Source organism: Rhipicephalus microplus, chromosome 1 (assembly GCF_043290135.1).
Source record: "Rhipicephalus microplus isolate Deutch F79 chromosome 1, USDA_Rmic, whole genome shotgun sequence".
Taxonomy (NCBI): domain Eukaryota; kingdom Metazoa; phylum Arthropoda; class Arachnida; order Ixodida; family Ixodidae; genus Rhipicephalus; species Rhipicephalus microplus.
Genome location: NC_134700.1, coordinates 169,200,663 through 169,227,399, shown reverse-complemented (window position 1 = coordinate 169,227,399; position 26,737 = coordinate 169,200,663). Strand labels below are relative to the sequence as shown.

The 26,737-nt window shown below is 42.4% G+C and overlaps 1 protein-coding gene across 5 annotated transcripts in view; it reads left to right on the top strand.

Annotated features, from left to right (window-relative positions):
• The window catches only part of LOC119178453 (protein tyrosine phosphatase Meg), a 365,579-nt gene that overhangs the window by 191,552 nt on the left and 147,290 nt on the right, over positions 1-26,737 (top strand). For 4 of the 5 annotated variants that reach the window (XM_037429656.2, XM_037429658.2, XM_075887802.1 and 1 more), the window contains 9 exons: positions 3,328-3,441; positions 6,017-6,059; positions 6,207-6,285; positions 6,407-6,504; positions 8,812-8,932; positions 14,221-14,314; positions 18,623-18,711; positions 18,809-18,872; positions 21,414-21,577. In XM_037429656.2, coding sequence (XP_037285553.2) covers positions 3,328-3,441; positions 6,017-6,059; positions 6,207-6,285; positions 6,407-6,504; positions 8,812-8,932; positions 14,221-14,314; positions 18,623-18,711; positions 18,809-18,872; positions 21,414-21,577 — 866 coding nt within the window. The remainder of the gene's footprint in view (positions 1-3,327; positions 3,442-6,016; positions 6,060-6,206; positions 6,286-6,406; positions 6,505-8,811; positions 8,933-14,220; positions 14,315-18,622; positions 18,712-18,808; positions 18,873-21,413; positions 21,578-26,737) is intronic. The other variant, XM_075887796.1, reaches the window with a different exon arrangement.

Sequence of the window (26,737 nt, the reverse complement as noted above, 5' to 3'; positions counted from 1 at the left end):
GTGAGCCACACACGATTCGCCATATATTCACCATAACAGCGTAAGCGTTTTAGCTGGTCGCCGCGGACGGCTTGGACAGGTAGTGCCATCTGGCAGGCATTATGTGCAATCAAGCAAGTTCCGGCAGCATTAGGCAAATATTTACGTCACAGGTACAATCGCACTTGGTTGGGTTTCGGTATAACAGTTTTTCGGTAATTAAAAATTATTTTCGAGTTTTTTTTTTAGCATTACAGTTATCGGGTGTGTGAGAATAGTGTCTAAGGAACATAAAAGCACCATTATCCTGACATGGTCAAAAAATCGCCGGAGTTGGCCTTAAGCACTGAGCTTCAAAACAAAGGGAAGCATGCACGGTCTCCACAGCAAAAGCGCAGAAAATGCGGTGTTCTTGCAGACAAAGTCAACCCGGCATCCTATGAGTGACGTCATCACGTAGGTGGCGCCACGGTATGTCCTCAAGGCCAATAATCTTATTACATGTGGAAAAACGCCTTTCCCTGGTACGTGCCGCAGATATTAGTCAAGCCCCTCTACTCACTAATGGATCTTTAGCAATGAAGAAGGCACAGTTGCAAAACACAAATCAAGACAACGCATGTCTCTCAATGCATGCTGCTCTAATGGAACACTTTACATGCTGGCTATAAAAGGGACCGTCTGGACAGACATTTCATATTTAGTAGCTGGATGTTGGAGATCGGCTTTGATGTTGAATTCTCTGTCACCTCTGTGTCTTGTGCCAAACAGCTTATCTGGTAGTCTGTCATCACAGAGTGCAGTGGTTCCTGCTACTGTGATTTCATGGAGAAATCTGCTCTCCTGCAAGGATGACATGCCATTTGCATAAACTTGATGCAAAATGGGAGGCTTGTTGCTAATGGATCAGTAATGAAACATACAGAGTCATGCTGAATTGTGCAATGAAGGAGTGAAGTTTATTTCACAAAGCAATAAGCTGTTCCTATCATTACATTCTTTTTTCTTTTTGTGTGGATAGTGTTTGTCCGTGTACACTAAAAAGGAATCTTGAATTGGTGAGATCTGTGGAAACTTAAAGGGCAAGTGAGAAAGAACTCGAACAATTGAGATGCCAAAAATGTGGGTAATGCATAAACTTGTTTGTATTTAGGATTAGCCAGTTTCAGAAATAGTATGAACACATGAAACATGCGTCAAAAATTTTTCTCAAAATTTCCAACTGCAGTAAAGTGATTGAAGCTTTTTAGGCTATAAAACTTGGATCACTTTGCTCAAGATTACTCTTAAAGGCAAATTCCGGCAATTTTTCGATGCCAATGGATCTCAATGAAGTTCGCTGGATACGTTCTTTTGCACATCTCAGTCATTTATGACACATTACAGGCTTGAGAGATGCGCTGATTGTTTGCAAATGAGGTCTAAAGATTACTTCGAAACGCTCCCTGGCTTGCCAGAATTATTGACAAGACTGTCTGTGTGACGTCATGTTTGGCATATCAACGGAAGTGACGCAGTCGATGGCATCGCTATTTTGGCTGCTACAGTGTTTTCTCTGCTGGCCACAAGGCGACGGCAGTGGTGTTTGGTGCGGAAAAGCTTTCTTCTTTTTTCTGTGATGTTTTGACTGTGCTTTGCTTGTTCTCTTTATTTTTTTTCACAGTTTTCATGCTCCGCGTCTGCAGGACTAGTATATAAATTTCGGTTTTTATCATATAGTACGTCATATGTAGACAGTGCGCTTAGTTGGGATTTAGTTTCAGTATTGTGCTTTTGCTTATTAAAAATAATTTTCGAATTTCTTGAGCCTTCCAGCTATTGGGCTCGTGACAATAGTGTCTCGGAGACACAGAAACACCATTACCTTTACATCGTCAAAAAATTGCCGGAGTTGGCCTTTAAGGAAGTTGTTTCTTCTGTGTCATTATTTCTTTTTGATAAGTGAAGAAGTTTTCAGCTTGCCATCAACATTGTTTAAAATGTGCTATTGTACAACGACATTGTTCTTTTGCGATTTTCCTTACTAGTATTAGAATAAACTTTTCAATCATAAATATTGGTATTTGCATTGGTGTTTAAAACTTGAGTTCATACCACTCGTTGAATGAAGCATATGTTAACTGAAGCAATGAACAAGTTTACTTTAAAAAAAAGTAGAAGAATGGAAACTGTTTACAAAAGGCAGAGAAGAAAGGTTAAGTAAGAGATTATGGCAAATCAGTCTACAGAACTGATATGCAATGGTCTTTCTTCAATTATGTCAAAGTACCAGTAACATTAAACAGGTGATTTCATAGAGCAGTGATATTTACTTACAGCATATCACTATGCTGCTGTTTGCTGAGCTGCTGCAAATGCCTTGATAATGTTAGGACTACCTTTCTGCGAAAACTTGTTTGTGGCATGAACAAGCCTGGTATCCACGAATTGTTGGTGTGCATCTGTTCTTAATTGGCATTCAAGCTTTCTAAACATGAAATGTAACTGCATGTCTCTATTTTTTAATTATACATTGAGCTGTGGCGATAGCTTGGTTGCCATAGTGTTTAGCTTCCACTGAGCATGTGCTTGCAGGTTTGATCCCTGGTCACAGCTGCTGCATTCTACGAGAGGTACATTTCAGAAGCAGCAGTTTAGTTTTTTGTGAACGAAATAAAGGAAGTTGCACCTCTGGGGCTCGATATGAGTATGTAGTGCCAACAGATAACAGAGCAATGGAAAGCATGCAGAAAATTGTTTGTTATTTGAGTTGAGATGTAGGAACATTAACGAGAAGGAAGAATAAGTTTTGCAAAAAAAGATATGAGACTTGGAAACTCTCTGTTGACAATGTAGGATCATGGGGGCATTGTGATAAAAGGTTAACCTCAGCTGCAAAGTTGTCATTACAGTGCTCCCTGCTGCCAGTTACCCACCAGTTCACGGCTTACTAAGTGCGAGAGCTACGGTGTCGGTTCGCACCAGTGGAAAATTTTTTGTTCTCTGTTTATTTATCTACTTTTGTTTTCTTTTTCCTTGCAATTCTACGTTCCAGTGAAATGATAAATATTTTTTTTCTGTGATTTTCATGGCTTCAATGTATGTGGCTTCAATGTACAGATTTAGGTATACAGTGAGTAACTCTAAATAATTGAAATCAATGCAAAGCCCCGCATTGTAATTTCTCTCATAGCCCACTTTCTTGCCCTGATATGTTAAACCTGATGCAAAGAAAAAGGCTGCAATAATCATTAAACCCTTTGTCTCTCACTCCTTCTCTCTATCTGAATGTGTGCTTTCACTTGTATCATGGGGCATTACAATGGCAAGAAAGTGACCATCCTGGGCGTGCTGTTGATTATGTTACAGAAACGATCCAAGGGCCAAGTTTTATTTGACCTCGTCTTTCGGCACTCTGAGCTGGTGGAAAAGGATTACTTTGGGCTGCAGTTTTCAGAAAAGGCATCGGCTATTGATGGCATGGTATGTGTTCCTCAAGACTGTGGGACGTTTTGCGTTTTCCACTAAGGCAGTTTTGCCATTTGAGTGGGTTGTTCTCTAAACATCTTGCATATATTATCCTTACGCTTATCTAAAATTAAGTACTTGTGTGACAGCCTATCCCACCCATGTTTTCATCGATTATACATATTTTTGCAGCTTCTACCGCTTCTCTGGTCTTCTGCTACAGTATTTGCTCCTTTCTTTTGGAGCAATGGTTCTGAAAAGCACTTATTTACACCAATCTTCTCTCTTTTATGCTCAAACCAACACTCTGTCTCAATCTTTTCAAGAAAGAGATTGCAGAACTGACTTGTCGTACCCTCTGATGTTTGTATGTGTGTGTATATGTATAAAGCTCACCTGGAATTTAAAAGATACAGGAATTTATTTATACTATTTTATCAATCATTTAAAATCCAGCCAAGAAAGCGGCTTGTTGATGTCAATTATTTTCTGGCTGCTCTGTTCACTCAAGAACAAGCACCCCTCTAATGCAGCATTTGCTACTTTGTTATGGGAGAGTAATTCTCAAAAATATTTTGCCGGCAATCTTCTTTCTATAATGCTCTCATTATCGTTATGGCTTTTATTCATGCAGAAGCAAACGTTTTGATTAAATTTTAATAGTGCACTCTGGAACAATAAAATACTAATCAATTCAGATATGATACTAATCAATTAGCATAGATCATGAAGTCTGTTCATATTTAAAATGCTCATTATTTGCTTCTTGTGAAAGTTTCAGGTACATCAAAGGCAGAGTGACAGTGAACTTTTGTGAGCAGTAGTATGACTGTGAACGTATCATAGAGATTTCGTGTTGTTTTATGTTGGAAATAAGTTTTAAGGAGTACAATTTAGTAGGCTTTGATAGAGTTTGATTCACGCAACTATTGGTTTACATTGCTTTTTCTTTCATCTGAAACCACTAACCTCTTGATAATGCCAGATTATCAAAACTCCTTCGTTTCTTTTTTTAGCACACTGTAAGGGCATTCTTTGTTGTAATTTCAATTTAATGTTACCTGATGTCATTCTCATAGTTTAATCAGCATCTTAGAATTTCATCCTTAAAAGCACACTAAAGGGAAATAACAATTTATGTCAAAGTGAAAGCTCAATGTATGACGTCTAGAATGGCATTATTATCAACAGTACTTTTTGAGGAATTAAACTAAATGTATTACATGGCGTGTGCCATCAAAGGGACATTTCATAAATGATCCCGATGACTTGAGAGCGTCCGGCTACAATTAATGACCAGTAATGAAACTAGATGCAATAAAAAACGAACCTTCCATGCATAAAGAGGCATAATAAAGTCCTGTCTGTCTATTTCTGTTTGATTGATAGAAAAAGTAACCACCTGGCATTACTATGGGGAATGGCACGAGTGATTCAAAAGTTCTATTTTTGCCTGGTTAGGCTGGATTGGTAGTGCCATCTATTGGAGCCCAGTTAAACCAAGCAAGCAGAAAATTGTTCAATGGCTGTTGTTGCTACTGTGGCTCCCGCTAGTTTCACTATTCTTCTACTAGTGTCAGTAGCCAAGCAGTAAAGGCTGGCAACGTTGGGCATGGCAACAGTGACGTGAGAAAGACTGCTTTTTCATTGCACTGTCTTTCAAATTGAAAAAAAGTTTTGCTCACGTGATGCGGGCCTCTAAAACATGAATTCATTTCAAAATGAGCACTTCTTTTGCACAAAAGTAGCATTATGGGGTTTCTGGACCGCTATTTGAACAATCAACATGAACATAATAATTGTTTTAATGTTCCTTTAGCACTCCTGAAGTATCACTTTGGGAATGTTTTCAGTTACTGTACTTAAAGAATAAACTTGTGACAAACTTTTGAAGATGTCAATAAATTATGCTAATTTTTGTGTTTTACATACTTCAGTAATATTCCTTTCTGAACCTTTATAAGGCATAAATGCTGCAATGATTCACAAATTCGCCTTGAGATACAAGTATGTGATCTTACAATGCCTCTACTTTCACATTCTTTTCCATGACCATCGTGGCAATGTTAAACTGACTTTTTTTAGTATACAATAGCCATTGCTCATTCATTCACTAACATTCTCTTATGGCTTTCAAATGAATCTAGCTAACACTTTTGTTAAACATATTTAATTGCCAGAATACTATTATTGTTATCAGTTCAAAGCCGTGTGCTCCTTAATTACATTTTTAATTGAAACATTTGTACTCGTACACACCCTGCATTTGCGACTCAGCACCTAAAGTCTTTCTCATTTCGCCTTTATTTTTGGTTTTTCTTTGAATCCCTCATCTCCTCCCTCGTTATTTGATGGCCATCTGGCTCATCTGGTTAACATCCTTGTTAGTTTATATGGCTTTTTCTTTAAAGTTGTTGCGTATGATTGTGACATCATAGTTGAACATGTGAATAGATTTTGGTGAGGCGCTGTTTACAAGTACGTGTTGTTCAATAGGACTGCTTACACTTTTTTTAGGAGTTTTGCATGTGTGCAGTGCGACCTGAAAGATTATCATGCTTATTGTTTTTATTTTTAACCTATATTGCAGAGGTGGCTAGATCCTGTAAAAAGCATCAAAAAACAGATGAAAGGTAGGTTCACATCGAAGCCGCCTTTTCTTTTTTCTGTTGTCTGACTAGTTTTTTTTTTCCTGCATTAAAAATATGCCGTAGCACCTAGTTTGCCATATTTCAGTGCATCGAACACTTATTAATGCTGTAATTTTTTGCGCTTTTCAGTTGGACCTCCGTACCTGCTTTACTTTCGCGTAAAGTTCTACGTTTCCGACCCGAGCAAACTTCAGGAAGAGTGGACAAGGCAAGCATCATTCATTTGTTCAAACGAACATCGACAATTTCACTCGTTTGGAGAAAAGAGAGTTGTCGTGTGGAGAATAATCGCGATTGATATGTAGAGTTTCCTGTTTCCTCATTTTCAGATACTACTTCTTCCTTCAACTCAAGAAGGACATCCTGGAAGGGAGGTTGGTCATTCCGCCAGCCACGGCAGCTCTCCTTGCCAGCTACGCGGTTCAGTGTGAGTGCTCTTGTGCCTCTTTGCTCAAGTTCGCCGTCAATGTCGGATAGCTTGGTGGTGCTGACAAATGCTGGAATACCAGAAAAGATGTAAAGGATGTCGGGGAGCAGTGGCATTGGTAACAAATGGACTGAAGTCATCATTGATTTGCAAAAACTTTCGCTTGAACAAAAAAAGATACAAAAATCGGGGTTACAATGATAATCTTTGGTAAAATACCCCATCAAATATGTGAAATATAGTATCAGGTTAGCCAAGATTGTGTTACATCCGCACTGTTTGCGCACCAGCGAGACTAGGCACATGACTGCATTTATTGGCATGAACCAAACCATGACTGCATTTATTGGCACCATTCATGGCCACTATTCAATGCATTGGGGAAATTCTATTATCTAATTGGCGTGCCTGTATAATTATGTCACGTATGACTGGGTTACATCGATTGATTGATGTGATGTTTTATTGCAAAGAATTCTGGTAATAAGTTAGCTATTGGGAAAGCATCGCCTAGGTTCTTCCTCGCTGCGTGCACGTGGGCTCGCCGTCTCTTTGCAGCAGTACAAACGGTATACACAGCGTGACGAGACGAATGAACGAGGCCGCGGCACCCCTGCTTTTAGCTCACAGTGCTCGGACCCGCGATGGTGTATGATGGTAACACACAGAACACAGAAAACAACACCACATTTCTGAGTCCGCGTCCTGCCCCGACAAGACGACGTAACCAACTGGTTGGCAGCGATGAAGAACAAAGGACAAAGGATCGCAGCCGGCCGAACGGGCCAAAACACATGCGCACTCTTGGCGATTTCGAAGTGGCCTCCCCGAACCCTGTGTCGCCCCCTTGCTTGTTGGGCAAGCGCGATAAAAGCCCGAATCCCACTCAAATTAGGCCAATGGGACCCTGTGTAAAACTTTGAGGGGCGGGGATTTTTTGCGATATGACGGCGATTTATGACCAGCCGTCATCCGTCCGTTAGGAAGGAAAGGGGTGCGTGAATTCCCACGTGTTGTTGATAGTGCACATTGAGCTATGCTAATGCTTAATTATTTTGGTATTTTTCATGAGATTACTTGTAAGCCCACTTTTATGTCACTTCATTATTGTCATACACCTGAAAAAGATGCCAGGCTGTTCGAGATACCAGATTGATTGAAGTGTCGTGTGAGAACTGACAAGATGTGTATTTGTCACACATGTGTTTTAAGAGGTACAGCTGATAGAACACATCATTTGAGGCAATAGGTAGTCACAATCATATTATGGCTGTGCTGTTATCACCGTAGTTATTGTCAAGAATACAATTGTGCAAAAATATGGCCGTTGAGATTGGTATTTGCTTTTGCCATCGTTCTGGAGGGGACTCATCATTATTGTTATTTAGCTTAGAAGCTAAAGCTTGTTTGAATAACCATAATATACATATAGACTCGTAGCGCTGGTTGTGGTGCGTGTGTTTAGTTATTTCATGTCTACAACTGTTGGGACGAAAGGAATCGCATACGTTGATTACATTTCTGTGGATGACGCTGTTTCCAGCTCCGTGTTTCACAGTGTTCCGTGATTGAGTGTGCCTATGTGTCCACCTTTGACAAAATTTACAAGTTGGTCGAACAGGGGTCATTTTTATTACTGATCGTTTTCCGGGGTACTTTATCTTTTGCAATGCATACAACGGTCCTTTAGGAGCCACGGTGGTCTGACAGTATGCTAATAGTGCTATGGCATCACTCGGAGACGCCAATACAACCGTCGACAATCTCGTGAAGCTATTACCATAAGTGATCACACACCAGGGGTCGACTGTGGAGGTACTTGATATATAAAAGGATTTGACACTCCAGGTGCTTAAAAATCTTTTATTGCTGCTCGGGTATGAGTGAATGCACCAGGCACCGTCGCACTTTATTGTTTTTTGTTTTGTTTTTTAAGCATAAGCGTTGCAATGAAATTCTGTACTGCTAAATTTTTTTTTTCCATTTTTCTGTTTTTTGGTTCTTGCAGTTACATTTATTTCTTACAATCTCTTAAAAAACATATCAGTGGGGGTTCTACTCTATTGCAGTTATAACCCATTTTCTTTCGTTATATTTATTTTTTACATTAGTGACTGATATTTGTTATTAATCATAGCAGTTTTTCAAGATCATGCCTACTGTTCTCTAGATGCCATGAAAATAATATTCGTAAATCAAATCAGCTTTCCGCCAATGTTGCTTTTATTGCTGATACTTCTAACTTTATGTTCACAGACACACTTGGGAAACCTTGTATTAAATAAATACATTTTGCCCTACACGCAGCTGAACTAGGAGACTACAATCCTGATGATCACAAGCACGGCTATCTGGCTGACATGAGATTAGTGCCCCATCAAACGGAGGAGCTCGAGGAGAAGATCGCCGAGCTCCACAAGCTGCACAAGTATGTGTTACAAACAACGTTGCCGTCTTTGGCTGTGAAAGGTTTCACGAGCTTTGCAGTTGTTGCAACAAAGATGAAGTGCAAGGGCAGGTGAAGTGCAACAAAGCGAAGACTGCAAAAAGACTGATATAAACAAAATGTTACCATCTGAGCTTGTTAGTATGAGAACATGTTGAGGCAAGTCAAGCACAAATACCATGGACACTCAAAGTTGTGAGACGCTAGACGGACCTTTCTCTCACACGTAAAACTAAGAATGAGCTTTTAACTTTGTCTCAGTTCCTGTTAATGCTTTTTTCACATTACCTGCGTCTTGTTGAATTGCTAACTGGCTTGCATCTACGTGTTAGTTTTTATTCATGACCAGCAGTATTGTTAAATGGGGCAGTGGTTCTATCACTGATTTCTGCTGTGTGTGTTGGATGATTTTTGTGGTTTCTGGCAATGCTGAGATAACGAAAGTGTTGGGTTCTCATAATGCAGTCAGTGTTCAAGTTCTGTTTGTGGTGGTGTTGTTGGCATTGGTTGTGTGTGAAAAATTCTAATGGGTGCAAATAACAAATGCCAGGGTTAGAACCGGAATCCAACCCAGGTATTCTCCACGGCAGTCGGGTGTTCTACCTCGAAGCTATGCCAGTGCTTGAAATTGCTTCGGCAAAGGACACCACGCAGTCGCGTCGGGCAAGGAGTCTCATTAAAGATTTATTCTGCAGGGCAGCCAAGTTATCTTTCTCTGAGTTTTTGAGCGGTTGAAACTGCTTTGGAAGAAGACCCTGCACAGTCGTGTTGGGCAAGGGATCACATTAGCAGAGGTAGTATTGTTTAAAAGAAACGTACAATCTGACCAGGTACCATGACATGCGCATTGCATAATGATTTGAGTGTTGAAAGCTGCCAACTCATCATAAAGGGCTGAGCCATATTCATGGGCGCAGTCTGCCACCCCTTGGCTATGCCACTGGTTCAATGAGAAGCAAATTATGGCAAGAGAATTATAAGTGATCAAAACAGGGCTGTATAACACTACTGCAATAACATTTTTACTGCTGTATCGTTTTTTTTTACAGATTTCAAATATGTAATTAATTTTTAGTGAGCAGCAAAGTTTCCGTTTTGCTCTTATTAGACAAACTATTTTTGTTATTAAAGGTCTATATTTATGAGCCACTAAGGGGAAGTGCAATTAGGAAAATTAGTTTAGTTATTCTGTAGCCTAGGGCAAGGAAATGTTCTCTGTGGATATACAGGCTTTTATGCTGATTTCAAATATATAATTAGTTTTATAGTGAGGTACACAGTTTAATTTTATGTCATGACAATCTGTAACACCTAGTTGGTTTAGGACAAACTTTCTATGCCACTAAACATTTATGGTTATCAGTCATTAATGGCTCATATTGCTGTACAATAACTGTAGAATGCAAAATACTGTCAACAAAGAGTATGTAAGACATCTTAATGGACAAGAAAAGCTGTAATGTGAAAATGCTTAAAATCCTCAGCCCGTACGAATAGTTCATTTCAGGTTTGCAATAATTATAGAGGTGGTATCAAATTTTAAAGAATATACTTGCACGCTTCACATGTTAACCCACATGTTAACCCACTTTCTGCCTCTAACGGTCCGAAACTATTTTGTCAGTTTCTGGCTCCGCAAAGAAAACATAAACTGCGAAAGAAAAACTCACAGAATATTTATTTTTGATCTTGCATTCTGCGGGGTACTCTTTTAGTGATGTTTAGGCAGCGTTTGATACCACTCAAAGCATTCTCCTGGGTGCAGGCCAGGGTTGTTACTGCAGGTTTTGCAGAAAAACAGAGTTTCCCTCCTGCTTCCTTTTGTTTGACTATCGCTACAAACCGTGCTGCTTCACCCTTGAAGCTTGTAGATGAAGTGGCTCCTTCCTTCTAGCCTTTCTTCACAATCGTTCCGTGCAGACAGGCTCCGCTTTCGGGCACCAGCCCTCACGTCACCCACAAGCCGTTGGATGAGGTTGCGGCAGTACTGCAGGTGTCGCTGTTCGTGCTGGCCATGTATCTGCAGCTGTATGCACCTCAAAATAAAACTCTTGACAATGGAAACTTCCAGAATCCAGGAGAAAAGCTTGCGCCACCATTTTATCGTCTTGCGACAAAGTGCATAGTTCGCACAGTAATGATTTGCACAGTCAACTGCACCCATCATCGTCTCATGGGGCACGTAGTTCCCTTCCTCACTAAAGTCATCTTCACTTTCGCTACAAGTGCCTCCATAAAAAGCACACGGTGAACATAGTGCTGAATCCTAGCGTAAAAAAAAGTAAACATCAACAAATGAAGTTCACTCATTTCTTGAGAGATGGAGCATCATGTATTTAAAAAAATGCACGCGACTTGCAGTGAGAAAATCGTGAAATTTAAACAAGGAACACTCTCGTCAGGTGCTGCCTGACGGCAGACTGCTATGGTCGTGTGACGTTGTCGGGCCGCAAAGGGTTAAGAAATATGTAGGCAAAGTTTCATTCTAATCGGGCTATTAGAAATACCAAAAATGTGATGTGTAAACTGAAGAAGTTGCCCAAAAATGGGTCTTGAAAAAGGTGTATAAGTGAGAGGTCATCTATGCGAAATATATATGTTTTTCAAGATGATTTCTTTCATCATCATAGCTTCGCAGTCATGATTATTCTGAGCATGTGACTTTAGTGAGCACCTCATGCGAAATGCAGTGGCAAACAGCCAGGTAACAATTTCCAGGGGACTTCAGAAAATGAGCCCCATTTAGTTTTTAGTTGCCACCTTGAGCTCTTTGAAAGCAATTTTAACCTACTTTGAGTTTAATTGCAATCTTTCAGTTTTTTTTCTTGTGAAAGTAGAGAAACTATACTTGTCAAAGCAAAAAAAAAATCAAAAATATTATTTTTTGGAAAAACCCTTTTCGACTATCATCTCCCCTAATGGCTCATATAAATCAATAAATAAATATTGCTCCATGTTAACTGTAGAATGCAATAAATTTACTATAAGTTTTGTATAAAACATTTTAATGCTCAAGAAAAATCATATGCAAAGTCTCCAAATGTTCAAACCACCCTAATAGCTTATTTTTTATTTGTAATAGATATATAAGAGATGTCAAGTTTCGAAAGAAATATTGGCACTTTTCACATGCTAAGCAGTATGTGGGAAAAAGTTTGTCCAGATCTGGCCATCAAAAATAAAAAAGTATGATATCCATGTCCTGAATGTTTCTGAAAATTGCATCTTTAGAAAAATGCCGTTTAAAATGATAGCTCATCTATATGTCAAGAATAAGCTTTTTTTAATTACTTCTTTCATCATGAGAGCTTGGGAATCAACGTTATTTTGAAAGTATGGTTTTGGTGAACTCCTCTCGCAAAATGCAATGGTAAACAGCCGGGTGAAATTTTTTCGGGCACTTTAGACAAAGGGCTCTTTTCAGTTTTTGATGGCCACCTTGTACTCGTTAAAGGCGATTTTAACATATGAACATGGTTCCCTCCCGACATAATGCCTGCAAAGGGTTTCTGTGTGCTGGTTTCGACTTCTGGCACCGTTTATTGTAGAATACTGGGCTGCCGCAGAGAGAATCCGGGTTTGAACATTGTTCCATTCCTGATCATTTTTTTTTTAATTCTTATTTCGTGTCATAGTAGTTACAGAAAGCAGTGGTGGCAGCAGACAAGTATAGCACCCTTGTTGTGATGTCATAACAGCTTTCACTGGAAAATAAAGGTTGTGTTTTATTACTGGAAATGGGCGACACAGAAGGTGATTTGCGTAACCAGGCGTCACACAATATGAATTATGATATGAGTGGGTCGCTGAATGCTTTAATCCATTGCAAAGGGGTCAGTCATAATTCTCCATTGTCATCAGCTGCTGAATCAATGGAGTAGTGGTTACCTTGAAAGCATACTTGTAGTAGTAGCCCCAAGAGAGTTTACAATGGTTTCTAGAAATGCCACTCCCACAGCTTTTTTTGTGGGTGTGCTGTACTTTCCGTGCAAGCCTGGCTTTTTTCCTCATGAATGTAGAAAAACTAAACTAAACACAGCCTCTTGACTATGGCACCTCATTCCGTATAGTAAATGCCTGTAAGTTTACCCAACCTTTAATAAGACAATTTTGATTCTGAAAAACAAGTAAGAACAAAAAATATGTAATTTTGAGTGAGAAAACTTGCTTCCTTCAAGTAAGATTACCCTATAAACTGATTGATAGATATGTGGGGTTTAACGTCCCAAAACCACTATATGATTATGAGAGACGCCGTAGTGGAGGGCTCTGGAAATTTAGACCACCTGGGGTTCTTTAACGTGCACCCAAATCTGAGCACACGGGCCTACAACATTTCCGCCTCCATTGGAAATGCAGCCGCCGCAGCCGGGATTTGAACCCGCGACCTGCGGATCAGCAGCCGAGTACCTTAGCCACTAGACCACCACGGCGGGGCCATTACTCCAGAAACTCATTCTTCAGATTTAGCAGAGACAGTTGTACTTCAGTAGTTTATGTCTAAAGTAATGAGAAAACTTGATCGAATTGGGAATTGTTTCTGCTTTAAGTTTTCATACTGTACCTAAAGAGAACTTACTGCCTGTCAGACTTCTTCATCCAACATGTTTTTGTTTTGGTAACCACATTTTCTTGTATAGTAGCCATCGAACATAAAACTAGTCTTTCAATAATTTCAGCTCTACTCTTTTTCGAAAATGTAAGGTGTCCTTCATGCTTCGGATTTTATTCCACTGTCTGCCTCAATCACAGAATCCAAATGGGATGTGGTTGTGAACCTGGTTTGTTTTTTCTGACTTTCTATGTATTCTGAGTGCAGAGTAGCTTTATCTGCTTGGTGTGATCAGGGTCTGCTGCAGCAAATAATTCATCCCAGCAGTCTATACTTTCTGGATTATGCACACGAGCATCTTGGATAGCAGTAAAATTGATTCACCAATGCATGGTCACATGCCAGTAGCGTGGGAAGGTGCTTCTATGTGCTGTGAAGTGTGCATGCACACATGGCGCACTTCAATCTTTCCATATCGTCGGCCTCTTCCAATTTCACGTAATATCGTTATTGCTGTTCCATACCCGTTTTCCAGTGTGTAGCAGGCTCTGTTGGCCAGAGGCCTGCTACACTGCTCTGTAGACTGGGTTTGGGACAGCTATCGGTAGAAGGTTGAGGTCAATCTTCCACCTTTCGCCGTTGAAATCTCTCTCTCTCTTTCTATTTACCTTTCTACCTATCTATCTCTTCTTCAAATCTTCCATTTTTCGCATTTCAGAGGCCAGAATTCAGCAGACGCGGAGTTCAACTTTTTAGAGCACGCAAAGAGGTTGGACATGTATGGTGTGGATTTGCACAAGGCAAGGGTAAGGGTAAGGAACGTTTGCATGTTTGTCTTGCACGTTCTATCAGTTGCTAGTGTGCATGTGTGTGTGTGTGTGTGTTTGCTTTGTATGTGTTTTATGTGTTTGAAAGTGTTTTGTATGTGTTTGGTCATGATGTTTTGATCACAATACGTGTGCCAAAACTTTTTGTAGATATAGGTGGTTTTGCACTCATGCATTGCCGTGCTCAACTGAAAGAAAGTGGTTTTGTGTCTGTACATCACCTTGAATCCTCCTATATCAGACCCTTTGTTAAAGATTGGTCTTTTTGTATTGATGAAAGGCATGATAAACATTGACTATAAGTGGGCAAGTTTGCTGCATGAAGCACAGGATTTGTGTTATTGAGCATGGAATGTGTTTTTGTTTTGAAGTGTTTGAGAGAAAGCAGAAAAATATAATAAACTCATACAGCTTAAAATGCACTGTTCTGTTAACTAGATGCTCAATGTTGAGAAAATGCCATTGCACATTTTACATTTTTTTGTGTTTATTACAGTTTGATGATTTTGTGTGCTCTCTTCATTAGGAAGATTCATTATGATTGGCATAAATACTTTGCTATCTTATAGTTAGTAACATATATAACATCATTTTATCACACTTGCATGTGCCTAAATACTTCAATTTTCATTTTGCTGCAGCACAAGGCTTACAGCCATCGATGTAGGGATCATTGTTCGCAAAGAACATTGCCTTCTCTTTAAGATGCCTACTACGAATAGCAGAAAGGTCATTGTCTTGCGATACTTTGATATGAACCTCCTGCATGCTTCACTGTCGTCATATAAAGGTCATTGTATGCGAAGTATTTTGCGTCGTCGTAGAGGGCTGTATGTATGACAGCTGTAGAGCCTCATGAATAAGGTCAAAGTTGAAGCGCACTATAGGCATGACTCATAGCTGTGACATTCATTAAATTGACATTTTCTCAACCTTAGCCCATAGCATCGAACAGCATTTGCGAGTCAAGAGAGTTCAGTGAACTTTGGACTAAACTCATGTGAGGTGCTGAGGGCTCAGAATGAATGCACTGATGTGTTATCATAATAAAGAGAGAAGTCACTGCCCTTTTAGTAGTTTGAAATAAGAAAAAGAAATAAATTAAGAAAGTTTTATCTAAGTAATAACGAGGTTCGAACCTCGGCCCTCTCCTTGGCCGCCCAGTATTCTACCACAGAGCCATGCTGGTGCTCAGAACTCCTTCGCAAAAAGACCGCACAGGCATTATGTCAGGAAAAAACATGTTAACATGTGTAATATAGTGTGGTAGAAGAGTAAAATAGCAACCAGGCTTCAAACGGTGCAACTTAAGTAACGAGGCACCACACAGTACGAATTATATAGCAAGTGCGTTGACTGCTTCCAACCCATTACAAAGGGCTTGGCCACGATTCTTTATCGTCATCAGCCACCGTATCAACTAAGCGCACATAATGCCTTACAGATGTGTAACAGTTACCTCGCTTCTCCACAGAACAATCAATAATGGCATAGTGCATGCTTTCCAACTTGACAAAAGTTATGGCTTACAGCTTAGTGGCTACCATGCGAGTGTACTTGTATTATAGCCCCAAGTGAGTTTACATTGAGTTCTAGAAATGCCACTCTTCCAGCTTTCACTGTGACTGTGCTGCGCTTTTCATGCAGGCCTGGAGTTTTTCTTCCACATTGCTTTTTAGACGGTAGTACATATGTACAAAGCTCAGTATGCGTGAATAAGTACTGAACTTCTTGCATGTGAATTGAATTTGTTAGTTGGTCATAACAGCTCTTGGAATATATACAATCGATCACAGATATATTGAACTTGAAGGTGATTACGAAATGGTTAAATATATATCAATAACTTGAAATAAAAAAATATGTGTATTTGAGGCCTAAATTGAAGCATTTCAGGCCTCGGAAATCATTACAAGCGCTAACATAACAATTCGCTCGCAGTAAAAGGAAGAACAAGGTGTGAGCTGCAAGTTACCGCACTTTATTCCGTAGAAAAATAGTCCCTAAACTTGTCTTGCTTCTTGCGCGCCGTCAAGTTCCAGTCATCCTCAATATCACTGAAGCTTTTCGAATAAGCGAATTCAGATCCCTTGGCCACAACAGCGTTGATAGATGCAGAATGCCGATGCAAGCTTTGTGCACGGTAAAAGATTGGTTAGCAGTGGCAGCAAAGACGTTGGCATATTCGTAATGGCAACGGCAGCCATGATCTCAGGGTTGATTCAGTCATCTGGACCAATGAAGTCGCTCACTGTCCAAGATTGTGTTCAGAAACACTGATAAGTAGCAGAATCCAGTGAGGCACTGTGCGCCGTTGTCAGCAGTCATGATGCACCCGAACCTGGCTCGCAAGGAAAGTTTACTATAGTGCTTTACTTGACGTCGCCCCAAGCGCCAATCATCATTTTTATCGCCACATGCAGGTCAATGTCCTGTTCAACTCTTGAATGACGATTTAACAGGAACGAGGCGAGAAGTATATAAGTCCACAAGGCACAAAAGACAACGCCGAGCCGTGACGCTGAGTCAGAGCAGGGGCCGAGTTCCCACCATCGACATGTTGGCGATATCGATGTTACTTGTGGATTTGTAGTTAGCAGCTGCTGCTTTCAGCAGCTTTGATGCGAAAAGTTAGAAAAAGTGTAGCCTCTGAGACATGCGCTTTGAAGCCGAAAACAGTAAAAATATGTCTCGACATTGCACATCACGAATGCCATGCTTTTCAGGCTCGTATGCCGGTGTGCCCTAACATACAAGGAAGGGAATGAAAACATTGCAACGAGATCGCCGAGTCACTTCGCATTCTCATTTTGGTGTCCTTGGCAATCTGTCTTCTGATTGGTGCCCGTGCACCAATGCACTTATGATTGGTGCCTGTGCGTTGAGACCTATAGGTCATGCATCAAGCATACAGGTGCACTCACAAACTTGGCACGAAGAACCAGATCAGCGTGATAGAATAATACTGCCTTTTCATAATTTGTGCACGAAAAAGGATCGCAACTTGTTGGAGCGCGGCCAAAAAATGATGAATATTTGCGTGAAAAAATGCAGTTTCTGGGCTGCAGCACGACACGGTGTTCGATATAGCGGATGTCCCGCTGCAGGGGAGTTTGATATATGAGTAGACTGGTCCTATACTTTTGCATGGGAAATTCAAGGAGTTTTCTCATCTGTTCGATATAGCCAATAATTCGATATATCTGAGTTTGATATATCCGGAATTGACTGTATAATCAATATCAGAAAACAAGATTACTCTCGTGTTGAATGGGACTTCATTGTGTTGAGACTTTGCTTTACATTTATGTGCTTGGAATCCTAAAGGGCTCTTATGTTGAAATGCAGCAATTTAGGGCTAAGTAATGCACCCACTTTTGTTACCACGATTTTCTGTTCTTGTTATATTGGTGCAATCTCTGCTTGAGCACTTCTCATCAAAGCCAACATTACCTATATTTGCCAGGTTCATAGTGAGATGACATGGTTATCTGGAGCAATAGCGCGTACCTTTGTTTATAATCAATCTCTTGATGTCGTGTTTCCAAGCTTTGTGTGCTATACATCGTCTAATGACCTGATTTAATTGAAACGAGATTTTGTGTTAAACATTGTATAAGCCGCCATTTACTCTCGCATTTCTCTTGCTTTCTCAAGAATGTTGAGTTTGCCACTTGTGCCATTTGGACAAAGAAATAATGTACCATAGAAAAGTTCAGTGTGAACTGTGTGTGCGGTGCGTGTTTTACAGGCATCTGTATCTATGTTAATACGCTGCAGCTTGAAACTGCATGCTAACATTTTTGGAGTGCACGTTTTTTTACAATATGATTGCCATAGCTTTCATGAAATACAGACGAATGTTCGTCGTTCGCATATTTTTTAATTTTATGAATTTCTTGCTGTCTTGTTGTTATAAGGCAGTGGGTATGAGCACGCTGTTGAAGACCATACCCCGATGAAAAGACGTAGAAGAAGATTGCATGCCATGCAAGATGCTGTCAGCCATTTTTGCCACACAGCTCCTTGCAGATGTTGTAATATACGTACTCATTTCTGTCTCTCCGGCGCACTTGTGATGCCCATCACAGTATTCGTTGCACAAGAGCAAAAGCTACGAGCCAACTACCCAGCAATCAATGTTATATGCGTTCGTGCATTTAGTGAACATCTGGCTTGGCATATTAAACATTCACAAGGTTTCCAATTTGCGTGTTGTCCAGCTCTCATAATTTCTTACTGTGCTACAAGCTACGAGCTGTGTAATTCCTTTTCCATTTATTCTACTTGCAGGACTCTACACAAGCTGAGATTCAGCTTGGCGTGACGTCCTATGGTCTCGTGGTATTTCAGAACAATATACGAATCAACACCTTCTCATGGTAAGCCGCTTGGATCCCTATTCGTGATTAGCTGTAAATCAGTTTTCTTACTTTGTGAAAGGGTATTCTTTCAGTTATCATTCGTATTCTACCCTAGGGCGAAGATAGTGAAGATCTCATTCAAGAGAAAGCAGTTCTTCATTCAATTGAGAAGAGAAGGAGTAAGTACTCTGTAGCTTTTTTTTTTTTTTCATTTTGGTTACTGAAAAATACATGCCACTTTGAAAGTATTGGACTTTTGCTTTGCATCTATCATTTGCATATATTTACACAGAAATTCTTTATTTCCGAATCCTGATGTGGCCCATCCTGAAAAATGAAACATGGGAAGGAAGAAGAGACACATTCGAGATAGACACCTTCTATATACTAGTTTTATTTACGAAAAATTCGAACTTCTTATTCGTAGCTGTACAAGGTACTTAAACTCATCACCGCACAGTGTGAAACACGTGAAATGTGTGCCGATGTGTTCAAGTACCCTGCACAGCTCTGTTCAGATAAGAAGTATGAGTTTTTCATGAGTAAAACTAGTTGTTAGAAAGCGCCTGTCCTGTGTGTATTTCCTTTATATGTCCCTACATGTGGTTTTTTTTTTTTCGCACTTAAGGATAATTTGTTCACGAAACAGTGTTTTCTAATGTACACTGGTGAGCATCGTCTGGCGTGAAATGTCAGCAACTTAACAGTTGAGTACACTGTGTTAGATGTACGAAAAGGTGCAAACATCACCAGTGTCTCTTTGAAACTTGAACCAAATTGTTCATCGTAAAGATTCTAGCAGCGAAGAAGGCGAGGTGATGTAAAACAAAATGACAAAAGTTTCATGTGTTGTTTTTAGTGTTGCCTTGTGTTGCTTTGCATAAGCACCACACTTCGAAAAACATCAGAATATGCAGCTCGCGTAAGCTTGCAAGAGAGAGAGATAGCTGTAAGCAACAGTTCACCTGCCTCCTTTTATATTTTCTGTTCTATCTGGAGCTTTCTGTGCCACAACAGCAGTGCTCATTCGGACTTGTCCAAAGAGTTCAGCCGGAGCAATGCCTTGAGTGCTCGCCGTCAGTTGCCTAGAAAGCGAGTGTTCACAGGAGAGCTCGAAACACTCACAAACACTCCTAACCGACTCGCAATCGGTTCACACAGCTAGCAGATTAATTCACTCTGATTAATTCGCTCTATGTTTAAGCACTTGCATTGCGTTCGTTTTCACCATGGCCACACAAAGTGAGCTGTGGCATTGCGCTTTCATACTTTAATATACTGTGGTGCACTTGGATACAAGGGGCACTTTTATTCAGATTATTCATTGCTCTTAGTATATGTATGGTAAAGAAAGATGTTACTGTATATGTATGAGGACAAGCGCAGTTCAGTGATATATTTCTATGCACTTGAGCAAAAGGTGCCATTAGAATTTCAATGTGCACTGAACGAATGAGGCTGTTGCGGTAGCACAAGTCTTGGGGAAAGAGAATGTATTGTTGGAAGCTGACGCTTAGATGAAGCAATGTGATTAAAGAGTTTGTTAAGGGGGCTATTGCCATCGGTTACATGGGGTGATAGTTATTAAACAGCTCTCTAAAGGACCTTAATCTTAAACTATACTTAAGTTAGCTTCTACAGCTGCTGCTGTTGGTGATAATTTTAATAATAGGAATAGAAATTATCCTTATTTTATACTTGAATTGGCTGTACTTCTGTATTCACTCCCATGACGGTGCACTGTGTTAATATCGTTGGTTGTCGTGTTCCCCAATGCTTTATCAGTTTTCATAGAGCAGGCAACCGCAGCTCGAGCAGGTGTAACAGTAGCTTGAGAACACTTGGGCTCCACTTTTAAGAATAGAGTGCAATGGTGTGTTCAGGCTCCATTTGCGTCGTCTTTTCGTTCATTTGCTAGGCTTTGCTTCTCAGTGGATGCCTCAATTGTTTCAAGGCAAAAGAAACATCTGTACACCTAACAATGGCTGTCAACAATGGAATCTTTCGAGAATGCATGCTGAATTCAAGTGCCTACTATGCCCTAATTCATCTTATACTTCGAATCAGTGAACTACACACTACACATTCATAAGGCAGCATGTGCAGCTGCATACTCTGTTGAAGCTGCTACTTATGGTAATGATTCAATTATGCTTGACCACTTTTGAAAGATTGGGCCTTTAAACCACTCACACATTGTGCTGTTCACGTGGTGGGATTCCTGGTGCAATTCTAATCTTCTTTCACTATGTGACGCCTTTGTGTGGTCATTTCTCGAAGCAGTTTCGAGCACTAGCGTCGCTTTGTGGTAAAACATCTGAGCGCCAAACGGAAGGCCTGCATTCAACACTCACTAAAACCCAAAAATTTTTTTATATATATTTACATCTGTTTAACTCGTGCAAAACACCAAATTTTTCACTCCCAACCAAGAACACCTTTGGTAACAGTGCAATTTCTTAGACCTGGGCTCTTTAATGCTGTCGCGTCAAAACAATCTGCAATCGCACTAATGTTAAATTTCACACTCAACATTAGATCTCTTTGAGCTAGCCTTTGACAGCGGACTGCTTCCGGAGCAAAATACCCTGTCATCTTTGGGATATTTATTCACCCCTAGCTACCTTCTTTGAAATCTTTCTCTAAGTTTTCTTGCCTAAAGCATATGCGAAGGAGAGGGAAATACCAAGTGTTTTTCCTTTGCGTCCCGTCTTATGCAGACTGAAAGCTACGATAATCTCCTCGGGTTCAACATGCTGAGCTACAGGTCGTGCAAGAACCTCTGGAAATCGTGTGTGGAGCACCACACTTTTTTTCGCCTGAACCTGCCCCGTCCAACCACCAAGCGGTTTCTCTTCAGCCTCGGTTCCAAATTCAGATACAGGTATACCATCACTGACAAGTGTTTTTACATTCTTGGTAGTGGCAAGCATGCTTGTAGTTTTACATGATCACTGTTTGTCTTTTTGGGTCTTTTAAACAAAGTTGCAATTCCATGCCACTGCAAATGAGAGTTCAAAAGGTGCATTTTTGTTGTGACTTTTAAGACTGTTGTGGACAGTCCCGTCTGGTACGCATGTGTGTTATTCATTTGTTTTTATTTTTGGTGGTAACACCAGTCACACAGTCACATACTGTATTTACTCGCGTAATGAATGTACTTTTTTTCCAGAAAAATTGAAGCGAAGTTAGGGGGGGGGGGCTGCATTTATTACGCGGGGTAAATGTTATGAAGTCTTTTTCGGGAGAATGAAGAACTGTGGTAATGCACAAAGAAAAGTTAGGTCGCTTAGCCATACAGTGAACACTGTATGGCTTAGCCATACAGTGTTCACATACGTGTACACTGTATGGAAACAACGTCTTTGTTGCACTTTACTCGTCTTCGGTGGTTGATGGCGCTATCTTCTGCAAGCTGTCCCCGAGCCGCCCGCGCACGCTATAAAAAACGCTTTGCAACTATCTTTTCTCGCAATCGTTTAACCGCAACAGTGGTATCTACTGTGATATCGAGGGGCGCCTGAAAGCGCGCACTTATGGTGGAACGGAGAATGAAGGCACAGTTAGGGTGAAGGAAAAAGAAAGTAGGCTAAAAACATTGGCCCATTATCTGCACGTAAGCTGCAAATGTCGTCGAAAGATGATAGTCTTGCGTGTGGAGAGAGTGAACAAGACATTTATTTGATGTTCTGCGCAAGAAAATCGGTGAATGTTATTCTGGAGGTGCTGCGTTAAAGAGCCTCAAGCGTGCAGCGGAGGCGAACGATCGCATCAAGTCACGTCACACGTAAGACATAAGCGCCATCTGGCAGTTGTCTTAGAAAAAAAACGCGTGGCTCTGAGACGTGTGTGCGCGTCCATCTCAGAGGTGTTAAGGTGTACAACGCAAGGCGACGGGTAGGTGCCACCACCGTTTCGTTTTAGCAAAGCGTTGGAAACACTCGCCTTTTCGTGCAAGCGTTGCATGGCCAGCGCAGCGTGATAAGCGCTACGGTCCTTAAAATTACTTATGTATGCCTTTTCTAGTAAGAGACGCACACGCAGAATATATACGTGTTGTTATGGTGCCCCAGACATGCGCAATAATTGCTTTTTAATTCACAATTGCACAAGCATGAATGCCCAACCTTGAGCAACACAGGTGGGCGCTGCGGATGGGAATGAATGAATGAAACCATGTTTATTCCACTTTGTTCGCGCCGAAGGCGCTGCGGTGGACAGTCAGGGCACTATAGCAGGGGGGGGGGGTAGAGCTGCCTCCGTTTTATTACCGGACGTCATGGAGGCAGCTAAGTGGGGGCCGCTTGAATGGCTTGAATCTTGTGGCTGTCGCGGAGCCGGTCGCCAACCGGTGGCGCGGCCGGGTCCTGGAGGAACATGATGAGTGCTCGCCAGAACTCGATGGCGCGATCAGGGGGCGAAGGCTCCGGGCAGGCCCATGTCCGGAGAGAAGAAGGCCAGGGTCCCCGTTTTATGGTGGCCAGGGCACGGAGCCTAGGCGGGTTGTACACAGGGCACTCCCAGCACAAATGGTTGAGATCAGCCCGGCAGTTGCACGTGGAGCAGAGACCTGTCACGGGTGGTGGCGTGTCACCCCTGTGGAAACGGTTCAGCAAGAAAGGGGTAAGGAGTGTTCCTGCCTGAATTCTCCGAAGCAGGACAGACTCTCTCCGTGTGAATACCTTCGAAGGAAGCAATGGTATCGAGAGTGGATTACCCACTGCTGTGAGGTAGGCGGCGCGACGTTGTTTGGTAATGTGCTTATCTGCTATCGGATCTGCTAGCTCGGGTGGGGTAGCCAGAAAAGTGGAAGGAGTATCGGAAGCTCTGGCTAGCGCGGTGAGGAGATGAGCGCGCGCTAATCTGTGAGCCTTCTCGTTTCCGGGGATACCGCAATGCCCGGGGACCCAGTGGATGGTAACGTCATGACCACATTCGCGGAGCAGGCGCGTCTGGTGTCGGATCTTCTGGAGTACAGGATCTGTGTAAAGAACATTAGCGCATGCCCGATGGGCAGCCTGGGAATCAGTGTACACACGATGGTGAACAGGGTCAGTTTGAGGTGACATTTCGAGGGCCCACTCCAAATAATCTAAGATGCCCACTAGCTCTGCTCGAGTGCTATACATCGCATCTGCTGAAGCATGATAACGTCGGCTCTGATTTCTGTTTGTCTGGTCGTACCACGCAGTGGCATAACAAGTGTTACTGGTACCGTCTGCAGGAAGTGCAGCGTCAGTGTATACGACGCGTTCAGTCATGGGGAGTGAACTCGTGGCCCTAGCATGTCTCTTGGCGTAGTTAAGGCGCCGTGCTCGCTGATTAGGGTCCATATTCAACGGAAGTGGCTTGCCGTCGGTGAGTACCGTGATTTCCCAAGGCGGCGTTTTGTTAGGCAGCATGGGCAGTGTGTTGATGTCATACCCGAGAAGCATAAGCGTGTATCGCCCGGCATTTGTTGCGCGAAGCCTCGTTTCCTGTGTGTGGATGTGCATGTCGATGAGCTCGGTCAGATTATTGAGCTTGCTGCAGCTCTTGAGCGCATCCAGGCGTGTGTACCTTGGTAGTCCGGTAACCATGCGTTTGGCCTCGTTAAGCAGCCGGTCGAGTTTGATTATCTGCGTACGGTTGACCGGATGATACGGCAGTCCATACATGATACGTGAGACGAGAAAAGCTTGAACAAACTGCCGCATTTCGCGTTCGTTTACTCCACGAGTGCGATTAGAGATTCTGCGTAAAGCATGAAGGATTTGTTTGCTAGTCTTCGTAACGCGTTGGAACCAAGTGCTCGCTGTGCAATTCTCGTCTAAGTGCATTCCTAATATTCGGATAGTGGATTTCCTCATTATAGGTTGATTGCCAATGTGAAGTTTAAAACACTTCTTTTCTTCCTGCTTGGCAAACGTGGTTCGGCCACCATGAATGACGACAAACTCTGTTTTGTCTGGAGCGGTGTGTAAACCTGCTTCCATTGCGTAGTCGTGAATAATGTTGAGGGCTCGTTGTAAGACATCCTCCTGCTCACCGACGGATCCTTGATGCGTCCACACGGTTACATCATCTGCATACACCGCGTGTTTCAGGCCCGGTACGTTCGCAAGGCGTCTTGGTAGCTGGTACATGGCTATGTTAAAGAGGGTGGGTGAAATCACCGAGCCCTGGGGAACACCTACGTGGTTGGTTCGTACGGTACTGGCGTCTTGGCCGATTTCGACTTGGTAGCTTCGCCCTTCGAGGAAGCCCGCTATGAAGTTATACATTTTCCCTTTAATCCCAAGGGCACGTGCTTTCGTCATGATGGTACTGTGTGGTACGCCATCGAATGCTTTGCGTATGTCCACTGCTACAACAGCCCGTGGGTGCACCGAGTTAGAGTCGAGGACGTCTTCTTTTAGGCGAAGGAGTACATCTTGAGTTGATAGGCCCGCGCGGAATCCGTACATTGTAGGGGCCAAAAGGTCGCGATCTTCAAGGTACCACATCAAGCGTGTGTTAACCATGCTCTCCATGACTTTGCAGACACACGAGGTTAAAGAGATCGGGCGGAGGTTGGATAAGGTATGGGGTGGTTTACCAGGCTTCGGTATGGGCTTGACTACCGAAAACTTCCATGTGGAGGGCAGTATTCCGGTATCCCAGACTGTATTAAACTCTTTGAGGAGAGCGTGTTTGTACTCAAGAGGCATATTGCGTAAATGAGCAACGCATACTCCATCGGCTCCTGGAGCACTACGTGTGTTAGCATGTTGCAAGGCATACTCCAGCTCGAGCATGGTGAAAGGGCTATTAAATGGCTCAGTGTCTTCAGAGCTTGCATCCTTCCGGTACGTATTGGCTGTGGGGCGAGATGTCTGCGGGAAAAACACTTCAGCAGCTTGTTCGGCGAGCTCCTGTGTGCTGATGCCCTCCCGGAGGGCCACACGAGCCGCGCCATTGTAGGTCTTGCGTTGGCCGAGGAGAGAGCGCAGGATGGTCCAGACCTTTGACGTGTGGGTCTGCCCATTCATGGTTTCACAAATTGCCATCCAGCGGTCTGACGCTAACGTGGTCGTATATGTCTCAATAGAACGCTGTATTTTGCGCAACCGTGCTTTGTGATGCGCAGCGTGGCGAGACCGCCTGTACTGGGCCAGAATACGTAGCCTTCTATTCCACAGAGTGAGAAGATGCCTATCAGGTTCTGGGTGGTCAAAAGGAACCCGTAGGTTCTTGGTGGCTTGCCGTTTCGCTGCGCATAGCTGAGAAAGCAGATGGTCAATATTCTTGGCTGGAGGCTGTTGCTGTAGTAAATCGCGATATTTGTCCCAGTGTGTGATGTGGCTTAGCCGTGTGCTGGCGCGTGACTTCGTCTTCGTAATGGCGTCACCTGTGCGAAATCGTATAAGTATGGGGAAGTGGTCGCTTCCCATGCAATCATCCAGCACCTCCCACTGAAATAGCTGTGGGCGGGTGCTCCAGGTAAGGTCTGGGGATGTGTCTGCTTGGTGAACTGTCTGTCCCAGCCTCGTGTGTGTTTGGGGCGTATTGAGAAGCGTCAGCCCGTACGCCGAGGCATCCTGCATGATGCGCCTGCCACGCGGGCTGCATTTGTTGTATCCCCAGGCGACATGCTGAGAGTTGAAGTCTCCGCACAACAATATGACATCTTGTGGATAAATCTTCCTGAAGTGCGGTATGAAGCTGAGATCAACCGGCGCCTTATTGGCTTTGTTCCTGGTGCTTTCAGGAACCACGTAAACGCAGAAGACAAGAATTGTACGCTGAGGTGAGACTTCCAGCCGGCAACCGACAACACTAAGAGTAGTGCTGCACCACGGTTGCGTATCTAGCTGCACGTGCGTAGTTCCTCGTCGCACGTATAATGCTGTCTTCGTGGATGAATCTTGTTCTTCAGTCGGGGCGTAGCCGTCATAGCCCATTATTTTCAGCACAGGGCCGTTGACTTCTTGAAGGGCAATGACCAATGGACTGGTATCGTCTGTCTTGCTGGAGAGCCAAGTGGTCATTTCAGCCCTCTTGCGACGAAGCGAACGGCAATTCC